Below are 18,233 nucleotides of genomic sequence, written 5' to 3' on the forward strand. Positions count from 1 at the left end.
AGGCACATTTTGCTTCTCTCACTCCTTTGTTCAGATTTGCTTTGGCTGTTCTGGAGGCAACCCTGTCTCCAGACTTAAAAGCTGCATTCCTTATTTTCAGGAGCACATATGCCTCACTAGTCAACCAGGGATGTAGCTCATCACTGCCTCAGTGTACTCCTCTAGTTTAATACATTGATTCATGGTAGTTGCCTCTTTAAATATTCCCCAGTCTGTACTCTCAAAACAGTCTTGGAGTGCTGATACTGCACCCCCTGGCCATATCCTTACTTGTTTCACTTTTGGTTTCCTCCTGATTAGCAGTAAGGGGGTTGCAAGGGTACTTCCCCTCAAAATGTTTTTTTTAAGTTGTTTGCTTTTTTATTTAAACAAACCCCAAATACTGTGAACCAATGTGTTGTTGTACAATTAATTGAATGTTTAGAATGTATTGTGAGCATAGGTGTTTGACCTATGTGTATGGTGTCAAACACAAAAAAGGACATCACAGGAGTCTACTCCTGCTGCTGGACAGCCTGGGACTCACTCTATCTGTGAAAGTATATTTAGTGCATTTTTGTGAGCTCATGAGCTTTGGTTAGATATAGTAGACCTATGCCTTTATTGGCAGCCTGAGTGTATCAATATGGTGTACACTGCTTTCATTTCATTGCCTCTCAGCTCAAATACCTTAAAACATTTTCTGGCATAATATTATAATTTGCAGCTGTGACCAGTTTAAATTTATCATTGTGTTTATTAATTTTGAGCTTCTTTTGCCAGCTGATTTATTATAGTTCTAACTACCTCTTTATTCTGACTTTCTCACCATCACTGTTTTCTGTTTTAACTGTACCAACAAGCATCTTATTTCCTTATTTTGACTCATTAACATGCATATTTTCTTAATCTCTTAATTTTGTTTTACGCATCACTGTGAAATGATTAATTCTACTACACTGTACACTTCTTCCTCTTATGCTTGAAGTCTCTCTTAGTACATGAGGATTTTAAATTTCAGCTTCATCAGACTTACTGGGTACTGTATGGCTCTACCAATTGACACCATTACTATTAGAATGTATACTTCATTTATGGTTCATTTTCACTTTATTACTTGATTCATATTTTATGTTATACAACCCCATTTCCTCAGGCAATTCCTTTAACTATGTATTTATAATTTCACTCAGTCTTTTGACATCTGTAGCCTTTGATACTACTGGATGTGCTTCTCTTAGTAAAGATTAGAGTTTTTTTTTCTCAAAAGCTTGCCATTTTTATCTTCTGATACCAAAAACTATTCTGTCTCTTATCAATGAATGGTGCAACTCTCCAAATTCATAATCATGACTTGATTCTTTAATTCTGTAGCATAAGCATCTGTAGTTTTCATTGAGTCGATTTCTTGCAAAAATAAATGATTAAATATATTTCTCCTTTTCACTGACATTTTGTCCTTTTCCTATAAGAGAAGGATGTTTCCCCTTTGTGTACACTTTGGGTGTTTCAGATATTTTTCTTACAGTAAGGAAAAACAGGAATTTCTATAGCTACATATCACATTTTTTATACTAAATTACCTTTGCAGTGAGATACTTCCTGGTGGTTGCTGCTGGACTAGCTTTCCTCAAAAGGGCTTCTTGTGAGTTATGAGAGTGAAAAATAAAGTGACTACTTTTTTCAAAAAATGAGAATTTTGAAATTCTAATTATATTATTGAACCTCTACATCTTTAAATTAACTTCTAAGACTCTACTATGCTCATCAGTGTGCTGGCAAATTATTCCCAAATTGTACAGGTGTTATCGATCTCCATGAGATCTTCACTGTAACTGCTAAGTACTGAAGTACAGACTGTGCAACATGTATTTCACAATAAGAACAATACTTTTCCTCAAAGAGATATTTGCATTTACTTAAGGGTGGATGCATGGTGTTGCATGTACATAGGTTCATAGGAGGTTTCTAGGCTAATGGTCCTATGGCCTTTACAAGCCTAGCCATGTAAAAAAAATGTGTACCCTAATTGACCATAGTTAGATGGTGATTATTTGCAGAGCAATTCTATGATCAGCACTGACTGCCCCTGTCCATGAGGGCCATAGGTGCCACCCCTGGGGTGAAGTTACCCATCCAATTCTTAAGGTTGAACTTCTGCTTCACATGAAGTGGGAACTTACTCCTGAGAAGCATCAGTCTCTGGGAGACATATTTGTCTCTCCCACATGTTCTGTTACTAGTTGAGATCCCTGGAGTGAGTGACTCTTGTCCCATTTGATTTGCAGATGTGCAACATTTCCATTAAGGCAGGGTCAGAGACTGCTCTGTAGGCCAGGCACAGTTTACCTCTCAGAAGCCTGTATGATACAAATTACAGTGACAGGGCTTTCTGTCTTTCCATGTAGGTCATATTTTGGAGGCTCTGAATTCTCTTGGTTAGATACTTCTGTGGTCTCTTCAGCTGCTGCAGGTATCTGGTGATGTACATACAGAAGGGAGCATTGTACTCAATTAGCGGTCTGATAAGGGTCGAGTATAGCAGTTATGACCTCCTTGGTCTTGAATGCAATGCCCTTATTTATGAGATGTGCAGTGTAGAAGTCTTTTCTTACCATTATGGATACATGATGATCAAAGTTTAGATTGCTATCAATTTGTGTTCCCAAGTCTCGCACCACTGGGTCTGAGCTTAGAGGACTGCTATCTATATTTTAATTAGCAAGGGCTGCTTCTTTGCCAAAGGGGATAATGAGGCATTTTTTGCATTTAGTTTTAGTCCATGGCTTTGGCACCAATCATTTGACTATGTCAGTCCCTTCTGTAATATGCTGACATCATTGGGGGACTCTATGATTGCATCCAGCTTACAGTCATCTGCAAAATTGGTAAGCCACTGGCCATCTACTTTTGCCTGGACTTCAGAGAAATAGATTCCAAACAGTAGAGGGCCCAGTATAGATCCTTGTGGTACACCACTGGTAACTGGCCTACTGGTGAAAGTGGATTCCCCACCTTTGACACTCTGCATTCTATCGGTGATCCAGTTTGCTACTCATCTAGTGATATATGGGTTAATCCTCAGCTGGGGGAGTTTCTCAGTGATACCAGAGTCTGGAATTGTGTCAAATGCCTTGGCTAAATCAGGATAGGTGGTATGTACTGCCTTCTCCTCATCCACAGTTTAGTGACATTCTCAAAGAAGTCCACCAGGTTTAATAAGCAAGATCTACCCTTGACAAAACCAGACTGGGTTGCATGAAGAGTTTGAAGGCTACCTTTGTCCTGGTTGATAAGGTTCATGATGACTCTTTCCATGGCCTTGCAGATATGGCTGGTGAGACTAATGGGTCTATAGTTCCTGGTGTCAGTTGATGGACCTCCTTTGTGCAAGAGGATTACTGTTGCTGTTCACCACTCCACTGCCACAAAACCAGTGCTCAGGCTCCGGTTAAAGAGAGTGATACGTGGTTCCACTACGTCTTTGCTTTAGATTGCCTAGTAAGGAGCCTGGGATGTTATCTGGTCCCATAGAGGCTGTATTTTTGGCCTCGGAAAGTACTTATATGACCTATTCTTTGGAGATACTTGGTAGAGGACGTGTGTCAGGAATGCTATGGGTTATGGCTGGTGGGGACAGATGGGTGAAGTTATCGCCAAATCTGTCAGCTAGCAGGTTGGCAGTTTCTTCAGGTTCACTGTGAGTGGTGGTGTCAACTATATGTTTGTCACACAGCTGGGAATTCCCTTTTAGGCTGTAGACATAGCTAAAGAATGCCTTATGACTGTCTTTAGTTAGGGATAATAATTTAATCTCATAACTAGCTTTAGAGGACTTTACAAGGTTTCTGATTTGCTTGTTTAAGCTGTGGCGGGTAATCTTCCTTTTGCTGAGTAAGTTCCCTCTTGTTCTTATATATCAGTTTCTTTCATTTGTTATATAACTTATTTATAATTGTAGTCCACTAGGGTGGCTTGTTTTTTTGAGATGACCTGGTTTTAGTCGTGTCAGGTACAGCCGAGTCAGTACAGTTGTTTAAATGGCTATATAGGATGTTTGTGTACTCTTGTGCATAGGAGTCATTGTTGGCTATGTTAGCAGGGGCTTTGAAACCTTTTCACCATATCTTAGAAGACTATTGTTTGCTTTGGAGAAATTTTTCAATTTTTTTTGCTCCAGTGGGGGTGTCAGTTCTGATCTTTACTTCAAACTAGACAGATTTATGGTCTGACTTAACTAGGGAAGGAAACACACTGGGAGTAGTGCAGTGACCTCTTTGTTGGTGAGTACTAGGTATAGGACATTGGGGGTACAGACTAACTGTTCAAGGGCATTTGAATTAACAAAGTCTAGGAACCTCAGAGCAGTCATGTTTGTGCTCGTGTTAGTCACTCAATCAATGGATGAGTAGTTGAAGTCTCCCATGCCCTAGGTGTTTGGCTGTATATTGAGGTTCTCTAGCATCTGGTAAAGGATGTCAAACACAGAGCAGCTCCAGTTAATTGAGCCATGAGCATGATGCATCCAGTCTAATACCTGCATTATTGCATGCTCCTGTGCCGGGAATGTTAAGGAGTCACAAATGCCTACAGAAACTAGTTCCGTCGTACAGATTGAATAAACCAAGCAATATAAGTAGAAAACAATCGGGGTCAAATAGCTCTGAATAAGTCTAATTTAAATTGGGAAACACAAGCACTCAGTTGTGTTCAAATAAATGTGTTTTTGTTATGAATTCCTGTGTTTATTTTTTTTTAATTTGTTTTATGGGCATATATACTGCTATTACAGTTTTGTTGTTTTTTTCAGATATATTGCAGTAAGGAGGAAGTAAGGGGAATCCCCACCCTGGCTGAAAAAGGTGGGAGGAAGATTATGGAAAGCTGAGAAAACCAGACAGAATAAAAGAATGCTATGCTTCAGTTTTCACCAAGGGAGTCAATGAAAGTATGTCATGCAGAAAGGGAGGTAGGACAAAATGGAGACAGCTGTGCGCAGATAACAAGATAAACAGGGTGAAGGTAAAGAGAGAGCTGCCCTTATGGATGATACAGTTGCAGGACCAGGTGAGGTACTTCCCAGAGTCAGTAGGAGTCTATCCAGTATGTTGGCAAATCCCTTGTTGGAAATCTTTAGCAGATCACTGGCCAATGTACAAGTGTCTGAGGATGGGTGGACAGGACATTTATTACTTTTATACAAGAGAGGAGGATGTAACAAAAAAATCTGGTGAACTTAGGCCTATAAGCTTAACAACAAAAGGCAAAGGAGAGAATCCTGAGCTGAAGGCTGGTTGCTTTCCCAGAGAACAATTCCCAGAACCACGGCCAACAGGGATTCATGGCCAGAAGGAGCTTGATCATGGTTTATAGTTGGATTACAGGTGAAATTTGCAAGGGGTGATTATTAATAGATCTAAACTTCACTAATGTGTTTTGTATCAGTCCTATGTAGTCTGCTTGTAGGAAAACTGTAGTAATTGGGGTAGGACTGTGACCAAAGAAATATTGCTGCATGATAGAAGGCTAGGACACAGAATGTTGTGTGAGGGATAATGGCATGAATAAATAAAATGTTTAGTGAAGTACTTCAAGAGACAGTCTTGGGTTCCATACTTTTTGTAGTATATGTTTATGAGGGTCAACCTCTTTGTTAATGACACAAAATTAAATGAAGCAGAGGAAGATGGGGCAAGACTTTATGGAATTACATGGAAAAGTTCACCAAGCAGACAGAAAGGACACAGCTGAGGTTCATTGCAGATGAATGCAAAGTACAGAACTTGGTTCACAGTAACTCTGGTGTGGAGTATCAGTTGAGATGCTTGGAACTGATGGCAACACAGCAGGAAAGCATCAGGGGGCTTTGATCATACTTTGAGTACACCCCATGGAACAGAGTGAGAGGATAATGCACACATCAGGTAGAATGCTGTGCTGTATCATTGGGAGTGGGGTTGAGACTCCACAAGCAGACAGGTAATGCTTCAACTTTAGTAGACCTTTGAGTAGTATGTGCAACTTTGAAGGCCATACCAGAAAAGGGACATTAGGTTTCTGGTCAGAATCCATAGGAAAGGTGAGTGAAAAGGGGAGTGGGGTGGGGGGATATGAACAGCGACATGCTGAACTGCATCTCTTTTGACTAGAGAACAGAAGACTTAGAAAAACATGAGATGGCTGCTATGATAATGTCAACAGACTTGAAGGTGTCATCATGATCTGGAAGGATAGAGGGGTCACAGACAGCAGAAGGTAGGGACTAACTACTCCCAGATATCCAAAAGTACTTTTTCAGGACAAGGCTGCAGGCCAACAGAGTGAAGTGCCAGAATGGGTGGTAGTGTTGAAATCCACAGAAGTATTCATGAGGGCACACATCTCAATAGTCTTATATGCAAAACCATGGAATGAGGTATTATAAAAATGATCAATAATGACAAAGGAAACCTTCAGACACTAGACCCAACCCAGTTTGGTTTCATCAAGGGCAGGTCATGCCAAGTCGACCTGGTAGACTTGTTTGAGAAGGTCACCAAAGCAACAGATGAGAGAAAAACAATTCACACTGTCTATCTTGCTCTGGCCAAGGCATTAGATACAATACCTCACTTAGCATTGTTGACAAACTCAAGAGGTTAGGTATAAACCATTATGTCACCCTGTGGAAACCCGGCAGGTTCATAGACATGACCCAGTAACTTAGAACTGGGGAGTCCACCTCATACAGACACTTTCTTGTTTGGCATTTACTTCTCTGAAGTCAATGCCAATGTCACAGGCTTCTGGTTGATCAAATCTGCAGATGACTGCAAATTAGAAGCAGTCATACAATCTCCCACCAGCACTAATGTTCTCCAGGAAGAAACAACACAAACAAATAACTTGTGTCATAGCCATGGACTAAAATTAAACGCCAAGAAATGCATAATAGTATCCTTCAGGAATTCATCCACCCCTGGTAACTGTCATATTGATAACATATCCCTAAGAGTCGACCCAGTAGTCAGGGACCAGGGGACACACATAGACAGTAAGCTAACCTTTGACTATCATGTTTCTACAGTAGTGAGGAAACAGTTCTGTATTGTACAACTTATGAACAAATGTGTGGCATCTATGTACAGGGAGGTCATTGTTGCAATGTATTCAGCGTTCTTACACCTAGTCATTGACTACAATACCAACTTTGGAATGTACCTAACCAGGCACATCCAACAATTCCAATGCTCACAAAGGTTCCTCACTAAGAGAATACAGGGCATAAAAAACATGTCCTATGCAGACTTCCTCAAAGTCCTATCACTGTATTCTGTCTCCTTCAGGCTGGTGAGGGGAGATCTAGAGATCTATGCCTGGCATAGAAGGCATTGTCAGACTCCACCCTGATGGACCTCCTGCATATCTGCAAAAGAAATAGCACCAGAGTTACCCATTCTAAAATTAAACCTTGCCTGTGATATAAATAGGACCCACTGGAGAAACAGGTATGTATCCCAGAGACTACCCCTTCTCTGGAATAAGATCTCCATCCACGGGAAGTAGAGTTTCTCCTTAACCCAATTCAAGTGTAACCTGGACAACTGGAATGGGAATAGGAAATGCATCCCTGGTTTGGCACCTATGATGCTAATGGACACAGGCAGCCTGTAAATTGATCATCTCCCAGGCCCCTGCTTGTAAATGTTTCAAAGCCCCTGCTTGCATTTATCAAGGGTACCAGAGCTTTTCAGAAATTTGAGATGCATGGCTAGGCTTAAAAAGGTCCTAGATGTTATTAGCCTAGTACACACCTATGAACCTACAGGACATACAGAGTAAGGGTGAAGTAGAAGTAGGGATGGAAGGGAGGTAGAATGCAATTAAACAACTGACTGCACAGACAGATTTTCTCCTGCTGTCATTGAAATGTAAATTATCTTTAAAAAATCTGAATGAGTTTTACTTTGCTGATATACCTTATCATATATTTGATTTTGTTGACCAGATTGCTCTGCTACACATATTCATGTTCAATTTTTGGTCATGATTTTGGAGAGCAGAGACACAAATTACAGTAATCTGAGAACAACTAGAAGTGGTTCAAAATGCACAGAAGAAATAGCTAGGGACCTGCTGATAAGCCCTAAACAGTAAATACCACAAGAAAAAATCAGGTTGAAGAACATGTGTTAAGCAAAGAAGCAAAGCAGATTTAAACATAGACTATATTGCAAGTTATGTTTTCTGTGTGATCTAAAACAACATAGTACCTTTAAAAGTGGTGACTTTCTCCCTGCAGGAGGGATGTGTAAGCGATGTAACTTAGCAGAATCTTGAAACATCTGCACAGTCCTAGGCTCCTCCTCTACAACAGCCGCAATCTGGAACAAGAAGCATAGTGAGAATTGTGCATAGAGTTCATAGCAATTTTACTAGCTGACATACATGTCTTCTTCGTTACAAAGCATTCTAAAATCTCAGGCTTAGGAGCAACAGAATGGATGAACAGGCATACCCAAGGGACTCTTGTGACAACTCTGTAAAATTCACAAAAGTGGCTGCACCTTTAAACTGAGAAGCAATTTATAAATGAGAATCCAGCTTACATGATTATCACATCTCTTAGTGAACAAGGCAAATATAATACGTCATCAGATGTGCTAGCACTAGGGGACAGAAGAGCCTATATAGAAAAAGTACATCTGTCCTTCTTGGCAGAACAACTGTATTAACAGCAGCTGATACACATTCCATTTCAGGCTGAATTCAGAAAATCACTTCAGTTACTCAAAGGATAGCAGGAAAAGCCAATATAACAGGTCTACTTTTGTTCATCAAAAGTGCACCTCTTCGAAAGTAAAAAGGCCAAGTATACTTAAGTGAAAGTGCAGTTTAACAAAACCGAAAGACAAATAACCGAAAGTAAAAAAAAAAAACCTGCAATAAACAGTGACAACAGACTTTTGCAGGAGCAGGCCCCTCTGCACACCCCATGTGGAGGGCTGTGTCCCCCACAACCCTGCTAATTATGTATACTAACTCCGAGATCGCACTACAGTGGGGAAAAGGGTACATTTCCTTATCCTCACTGTACAAGATCCTGGAACAGCCAACAGGTAATCGGTTATTTGTATTTCATGAAAGTGTGGTTTTGTTCAACTGCACTTTCACTTAAGTAAGTCTGGCTTTTTTTAGTTTCGAACAGGTGTACTTTTGAAGAACAAAAGTAGACCACCATAAGATATACACACAGTTGCTGAGCTTGTAACATTTGGCTTTCTACTTTAATATTTTGTGGGCCAATCTGAGTCAGCAGTTTGGCAGATATGCAACATTAGTGGTTTGAAAAGGGAGCTGGGTTGCTTTTACAAGGACCCTGCTTATAACAGTATCGAAGTACATCTGTTTTTGCAAGCTGATATTGGAGGAATGAGAAATGGGAATATTATGAAAGAATGAAGCATAGTTTGTACAAACACATTTTTCCTAATCTGTCTCACTGAACTGGCCAACTACCACCCCACTGAAAATATAACTTACTCTGAAATACTAAGATCATCTCATGGTAGGATATTTAATAGGGGGATATAGGGGTCTCCACTCATGTAGGAAGGTTAGGATCATAGCCGGCCTTAGGCATAGGCCAACTAGGTGGCCGCCTAGGGTGCCTTGCTAGCAGGCGTGCTTTTCCAGTATTTATTTAATGTAGGTAGACCAGGATGGGGGCACCAGGTGGTGTGGTGGGGGGCGCCGTGGAGCCCTTTTGCCTAAGGCACCAGTTGACCTAAGGATCTCCTGCTCTGAAAATATGTATACCAAACAGTTCAGCAAAACAGATCTGATGAATCAGGTTTCACTGAACTGTGAGGTTAGCTGTCTCTAGGGTACCCTTTTAGCAACAATGGCAAGTGTACTAACTACACAATCATTGCAATAGAAGCAACAGAACAGCAGTGGAAAACTAACAATAACAGCCTTACCTAATTTTAGCCAATCTTGTAGCAATCCTGTTTTAGTTAGCTAAATCACTCATGCATTTCCTTGACCATTTTTCATAACACAATGCATTTGGGAAATTAATATTTGATGAGCTTTTTTCTTTTTTGAACTCAGTAGAAACTATGTTCTGCAGCATTTACACAATGCTATTTATTTATTTGTATTTCATTTATAAGGTAATTAAATAGGTTTACTATAGAACACTTCTTTTCAGTAATAGGTTAGGAGCCCTGTCTGTCATGGTGTCATCTGTTATAGTAAAAGCATCATATTCTGGTGAAGGAACTGAAGATTCCTGTTGCAAGTTTTTTTTAACTGTATATTGAACAGCTTAGCCATCATATTCTAGTGATCTACCTGTTCTGCATCCCTTCTGCATCTCTGCATCCCTGCACATTTTGCCCTTTGTGTTGTTTGACTGTGAACTAATTAGATGCTCTGTTTCATTTTTTTCTTATGCAATTATCTCTGTACCATGTGTTCAGTTAGCTCTGAGACTGTATGAAAATATTTATTTATGTAATTTATATATTTGTCACCATGATAATGCACTGATCCATAGTGACCATTTGCAGGCATGGCCCAGGTGCAAACCTTCACAATTTGAAGTGATGCTACAAAAAGTACAAATACAAAAAAGATGTGTTTTATATGCAGTAAAGTTGGAAATTAAATAAATAGAGGATAACAATAGTACAAGATACATTTAGATCAGATATATCAGGACTAAAAAAACAGACTCTATTTACATATGTAGTGAATTAAAGAGGGGCAGATGAGAGAGGCTAAAAAAAGTACAAAAAACAGGGTGCAAATTGGGAGTAGTAATATAGCTTATAGGAGGAGTTTTTTTTTTCATGGAGTTTTGCAGAAAGTCCTGCAAAATTTCAAGATAATATAAATTAAAAGTGAAGTTTCTAGTAGGTCTGCTCTTTGATTAATGGGGAGTCAGTTTTCTTTGCTAAGAGTTGGTGTTTGTGATGATGTGAGTTAAAGATGAGGTTTGGTGGGTAGTGGCATTTTTTATGGATATTGATACAATAATGGGAAGGCTATACCCAAACTGTGGAAGGAAGACATATTTCCCAATGACTGTCATATAAGTGTGTGTGTGTGTGTGTGTGTGTGTGTGTGTGTGTGTGTGTGTGTGTGTGTGTGTGTGTGTGTGTGTGTGTGTGCGTGTGTGTGTGTGTGTGTGTGTGAGAGACATATGAAATACTTACACTGAACTTCAGAACACTGAGCATAACTGCTCAAAACTGAAATAATCCTCCCCAGAAATACAATACATCATTTTTTGCTCTCCTACATGTCCCCAGTCTGTGTGGCACCCCATACTACTTATATATCCAAGCTGAGAGATTGTACCACAGTAGGGAAAGGGCAAATTCCCTGATCCCTATTGTTTTGCGATCCTGCATAGAAAAAAGTGCTCCTCTCGCTTCCTACAACCAACTCTCTATGTTAATAGCCTACCTTGGTACAGTAATTCACTTGGTAGGCAAATGGTGGTCAAAATCAAGTAACTATAGTCAAAACCTCTAAATATGTAGCACATCTTAAATGCTTGGGACAATAAGCTGTTTGGCAAATTCCTTGCTTTGTTTTTTCGTCTTCCACTTCTTTTTTTCTCTTTCTCCAGTATAACTTTAGACCACAATGTTATATGAGCCAGAAAAGTGACATTGCTGTTTTTATGTTCTAAAAACTGTGATGTGCACCCAGAGCAATGTTCATCCAGAGTAATATAGTGGATTTAGGCCTTAATATTTGCTTATCTTATAAAATCATGGTATTGTAGGAATTACAAGTCAAATAAATTTTCAGACCATTTATGCCTTGTCAATATCCACCCTTATGATGTTTTTTCTGTTTCCAGTAAGGCAAAACAGGTAAGATCAGCAATGAATTTGGAGGGGCCCATCCAATTGTCAAAGCTTATCTTGAAAGATGTGAGGATGCCACACTGTTTTGCATAGAAGAACAATTTGTTGTAGAAGTGAGGTACACATTAGGTAATATATATGATCATTCAGAATGTTTTATTTATATGTCAGTGAAGATTTAAGTCTTTAATTGAAGCATTTGTGAGCTGTTAGTCTTGCAAAGGTGCTAGAGAGGAAGGAGACTGAGTGCTTAATGGCACAGAATGAAAGACATAGATCAATTTGCAAATATATAGTATAGGGATAGGGCTTCAATCCTGGCCTGATAGCTAAGGGTCTTTAGATTAGTATTTTTTAAGTTAGGAACATCTGGGGGCCTTTCTAACTGTGTGATACACCTGGACAGGTATATGCCAAAGGGGGCCATTGTGCACTTTGATTGGGTTAATTAGAGCTGTGTACAGAAGGACGATCACATTGTTAGACCTAGGTGTAATGCCTTTATATATCATTTGAGATAAAGAGAAAACATTTCTGACTACTGATGCTTCATGCTGGTCCTAGAGAGAAAGTTGTTCATCAATTTGCCAAGATCCGTGACAACCATGTCAGTTTGGAGGTGGGTATTAACTGTACTGAAAATTGTAAATGAAGATTGCTTACCAAATGTTACAATGCTGCATATTTTGTATTTAATTTTTGATAATTTTCTGTACACTGTTGGTTTGCAAAGATTAGTTTTTACTGTAGTGATTCTCTTTCAGCCGGCCCTGCAAGGAACATTGCACAACCTGACCAATACCAGCTACTTGCAACTTGCAAGTAAGAGACGACAGTTAGCCAGCTGAGCCATTGCTTACTATTGCTGCAGACTGCAGTGATGACTGCCTGTCCAACAGCCAGAGTAATAGAATGAATGACTGCAAGTGAAGTACTGTGACTGAAAAATTGATAAGTAAGTCACTTCACTTATTATCTCTCTCTAAAAAATCATTTGTTTCCTGCTGATATAGACATCAAAAACTAAGCATATGAGACTTGGCAGACAAAATTGAAAGGTGAATGCTTAATACAGCACACAGTGATTGAAAGTGTAGATTCATATAAGGACCTGGATATATGGGTAGATCCAGCTTCTAGCTTTTCTAATCCTGTCACCCAATTGATTATTGATAGTTATAAAACTATTGGTTGCATAAAAAGATGTATAAAGTCTAGGAAATCAGAACTGATGAAGTCATTGTTTTTAGTTGTATTAGATCCAAACTTGAGTATGGAATAACAATATGGAAACCTCATAAGAAAAAGAACATGAGTAAATTGGAAAGAGTACAGTGGAAATATACAAAGGACATCCATAGATGTGAAAATTGAAGTTATTATGAAAGACTGAAATATCTGAACTTGTACAGTGTCTCATATAGACATTTAAGAGGAGACCTTATTCAGGTATATAGGCATTTAGACACAGATACCTCTGGGAATATTTGGGAGTAGGAGTACATCGAATAGACTACCAAATTACATTAAAACATACACTAGTTTAGATATTTTTAAGAACAGCCTGGACACTTATTACGAGAACATCTGTTCTGGTATATTGGCAGGCTAGAAGGGAGTTATTACCCGTGCTTAAAATATTTGTATGCATGTATATATGTTTTTTTCAAGGAAAAAAGACAACATAGGAGTGGGCTCTCGACTGGCAAATGCTATGTGCAGTGTGTGAAGTGTGAACATGAATTATACTTCATTCTCTGACCAGAATTTCACAAAATGCCCAGATTTTTTGCCTCATATTTGGCCTGACTGTATTCACTGTTCTACTTCCTCATGAAACTTGTGTTTTTTTTTTTTCTGGCAAATCTCTGAGAATTGAAGTTCCTAAATAATGTCATACATTTGAGTTTCAGATTCAGACTTCCTCCTATCCTTCAGAAAATGCATGCGAAGAGGTCAGAGGATAAAGGCTGATGACATATGGAGAAAGTGGTGAATTACACTTAATAAATGATGATAATCAGAGTTATGGATTTCTTTTACTTCAAAAAATGTATACTAATTAATTTCTTATTGTGTCAGTGTCTCAAGTTAACAGTACTAATATTTTAAGTGCCCCTGACCCTGATTGTCCATAGTTATTTCTAGAGTTGTTGAGAGCTATAGATGATGACTGTCTGATGACTTTTGTGGAAAAAGTGATGAATTACACTTAAATAATGACAATAATTAGAGTCATAGACTTCTTTTACTTCAGAAAATGTATATTAATTCACTTTTTCTTATTCTGTCAATGTCTCAAGTAAATTCTACAAATGTTTTAAATGTCCCTTACCCTGATTGTTTCTAATTATTTCTGAATTTGTGTATATATACATGTAGAGAAGCACTGCACATGCATGTATACAGACACACCCACAGATATATATATATATATATATATATATATATATATATATATATATATATATACAGTTGTTTGTTTTTGAAGGCAAATAGCTCTCATTGTTTTTGCAGTGAGACAAAATAAAAAAAAGTTTCAAATTCAAATCTTTGTAGTCATTGTAACAATAAAGACTGGTTTGAACAGTGTTTTATGGCAATTAAAGCAAGACAGCCAAATAGTGGGATACTAGTATGCTGAGGGTGGGGAAGGTGTAGTGGGTATGTGTGTGTGTGTGTGTGTGTGTGTGTGTGTGTGTGCATATATGTGTGTGTGTCTGTGTCAGGGTGCAGCAGGGGGTAGGGGCTTGGTTCATTGTACTACCTAGGGTTCCATTTGACCATGCTCTGGCAATGGCCCAAAGTAATACTATTGTTTTCCAGCAGTGTGGTAATTCATGACTATCTGCAATATGTAGGCAAAAAGGAAAACAGTTACCCACTCACTTAACACTTGAATGATGGTCACACAGTCTACTGCATTAGAGGTATGCTGAAATGAGGTTCTTTCAAGTGTTAATCATCTTCATTGACCAGTTACCCCCAATTTCTGCTATGCTTGATTACTATAAATCAGAAATAGATAGGAGTGACTATATGAATCTGGAAACTGACTGTGAGTGACTTATGGGGGAATATAGGGGTCTGGAACAGCACGAGACATGGCTGTGTAACCTTTGTTATTAATGCTTAAAGCTCTAAAGATACAGCTATAATGGAGGTACAGGCCTTTCTGTACCATTTTAAAGCAGGAGTGGATAAACATCTGTAAGATGATTTATTATAGCCATATATTGACCAAGTAAAATATGATGCACATATACCACTGGAATGTGATAGCCACAAATATATGATTGGTGATATTTATAATACAATAAGTTTGCAAATACATATTTCTTCAAACCAGCAACAGAAGAATGTAGTTCTCTTGATGTAGGAGTACAAGATCTATGAAGGATTCCATGTGTTATAAAGATAAAATACTATACACTGTATTCTGAACAAACCTAGCCATGATGACAATGGTTAGAGATGGACCAGTCATTTGTCATGCTGTTTGCTATATGCAGGTTTTTAAAGATGCATTACAGATTTCATAGGCTCATAGTTATATACTAAACTGATGACTACCTGGGCCTTTATAAGCCTAGCTGTGTAATCCAACTCAGTTGTATCCCTATGTATCATGGGCATTTATTAGGAGAGGGCATGTTATTTAGGAAGTTTCTAGAGGATATGTGGGGTGTATATTATTTTGGGCATTACTGTCTGCCTCTTTTAGTGATATGGGGGACAGACCTGGGGTAAATTTCTGATTTCCCATCCATTGGTCAACATTATGCTTAAATAGGGTTAGTGGTGGACTCTGGTTCACATGAAAGGGGAGTGTGTTCCAGAGCACGGGGATCCTCTGAGTTACATATCATCTCAAAAACATGTCCTTTTTATGGCACTGTCACAGTACTTTCTGTGGAGTTCAGGTAAAATAATTGTCTGGTACATTACAGTTGGTAATGCCATTCAGAGCATGCCTCACACATGAGTACTTGTCTGGTACATTACAGTTGGTAATGCCATTCGGAGCATGATTCACACATGAGTAGCAGCCCTGACATGAGTCTTGCTGTAGCTCAGTAGGCTGCCTGATGTCAGTGTTCTGCTACACTTCTGGTTCCTACTGGGCTGCAGTGGGACACAGCTCACTCTTGCTTGTTGATGCTCAGCTCTCATTATTCTTGGCTAACAGCCACAGCAGTTATGGCTATTTTACCAGATGGTGTGCTGTGTAACAGTCTACATGTGACCTTGTGTATGCCATACTGCCACTGGCTGAGGGTGTATGCTTTTGTTTACATCTGTATACTGGGATCTCTTTCCTGATATATGTCCATGACAGCCTGTATAATATGGGAGCTGTCCTGAGCAATGCATGTTGAACTGTGGCACTGATAACTATGACAAGTGCACTGTACTGCAGGTATAGTGGCTTCTGTCAGGTTGTTTGATCTCAGTGAATGTGACTACAGTTTTTACTGCTATTGTTAGTGATACAGATGTAAACAAAAGCATACACCCTCAGCCAGTGGCAGTAATCTTAGTCTCACCTCCGGATACGTACCCAGGGAGTGGCACACAGCGACTGTGGTCCCACTCCACAAAGGAGGTGCCTCCACCGACCCTGGAAATTACCGTCCCATTAGCTTGACAAGCCTTATCTGCAAAGCCATGGAGAGGATCATAATGGATCTCATAAATAAAGACATAGGGAACTTGCAGAGTTTGGATCCAACCCAGTTTGGCTTTGTCAAAGGCAGATCATGCCTTTTAAACTTGGTTGACTTTTTCGAAACAGTCACCAAGGCCATTGACGAGGGAAAGGCAGTCCATACAGCCTACCTAGACCTGGCGAAGGATTTTGATACAATACCTCACTCGGGTATCATTTAAAAACTCATCAACTTAAATGTAAACCCATACATTACAAGATGGGTTGCAAACTGGCTGAGTGACAGAACCCACAGGGTCAGAGTTGCTGGCGCCATGTCAGACTCAAAGCCTGTCACAAGTGGTGTCCCACAGGGCTCAGTCCTGGGCCCACTCTTGTTTGGCATCTACTTTTCTGAAGTACAAGCAAACACAGGAGGGTTATGGCTGACAAAGTTTGCAGATGACTGCAAACTGGGCGCCGTAGTTGAAAACACATCCAACACAGATATCCTTCAGAAGGGTCTCACAGAAACGGATAACTGGTGCCAGAGCCATGGCCTAAAGTTAAATGCCAAGAAATGCATAGTCATACCTTCGGGAAAAATAAGGTTACCCCTAGCTACCATATAGGTGGCAATCCCCTGAACACAGAAGAAGTTATTAGGGACCTGGGAACCCAGGTTGACAGTAGCCTTTCATTCGACACTCATATTGCTAAAGTAGTTAGGAAGACCTTTTACATTGCCCACCTTATCATGAAGGGATTCACATCTAGATCAAGGGAAGTCATAGTCTCCCTATACTCATCACTCATCAGACCAATGATCGAGTACAATGCCCCATTCAGAATGTATCTGACCCGACACTTGCAGCAGCTGGAGAGGCCACAAAAGTTCCTCACCAAAAGGATAAAGGGTCTCAAAAATCTGTCTTATGCTGCCCGACTGAAAGAACTCCAGTTATATTCAGTTGCTTACCGCTTGCTCAGAGGTGACCTATGCCTGACATACAAGGCCATGTCAAACCCAGATTTGATGAACATGCTTCATCTCAAAAAATCTAGATCCCTCAGAGCCACAAGGGCGGGAGACTTAAACCTCGACACGGTTATTAATAGGACGTGCTGGAGGGATAGATTCATCACCCAAAGACTCCCTATGCTGTGGAACAAAATCCCGGTTTATGTGAGGCAGAGCACCTCGCTGGCCTTGTTCAAGAGGAATCTTGACCAATGGATGGGAGATCGCAGATACACCCCAGGGGTTACCTCAGTGTCACTGCTCGACAGAGGCACAGCAAAATAATGGGCATAGTTTCTCCAAACTAAAGGGGTGGCGTAAGCCACAAAACAATGGGCTAGGCTTATAAATGCCCTTGGGCAGATAGCCTAGTATGAACCTATGAACCTATGAACCTATGAACCTTTGGTGCAGAGTTGGTCTGCATCTGAACTGTGGCCATTTTTATTTAACCTGGTCTTATATGTGCATGAGCACTTCTTGCCATGTGACTGCTTGACATGCAGTGTCTTGTCACTTCTACAGCCCAGTTACCCTGCAATCAATAGATTATCTCTAATTATACAATGACCCCCATTAATATTCAAAAACGTGCACGCTGATTGGTCAGTGTGCACGTTGTAAATCTGAGTTATAGTAATGGAAAAATTTCCGGTCGCCCGGACTTTTTCCATTACTATAACTCTTTTTTTACAGCAACGGAGAATGCAAGATCTCC

General features: G+C 39.7%; 1 protein-coding gene across 1 annotated transcript in view; it reads right to left on the bottom strand.

The window, feature by feature from the left end:
- Positions 1-18,233, bottom strand: part of FAM216B (family with sequence similarity 216 member B) — a 193,637-nt gene that overhangs the window by 162,444 nt on the left and 12,960 nt on the right. The window contains exon 2 of the mRNA XM_044084028.1: positions 8,232-8,342. Within this exon, the coding sequence (XP_043939963.1) occupies positions 8,232-8,303 (72 nt within the window). The 5' untranslated portion in view covers positions 8,304-8,342. The remainder of the gene's footprint in view (positions 1-8,231; positions 8,343-18,233) is intronic.

This window comes from Protopterus annectens, chromosome 9.part0, assembly GCF_019279795.1.
Source record: "Protopterus annectens isolate FY-2018-M chromosome 9.part0, PAN1.0, whole genome shotgun sequence".
In the NCBI taxonomy this organism is placed as follows: Eukaryota; Metazoa; Chordata; order Ceratodontiformes; family Protopteridae; genus Protopterus; species Protopterus annectens.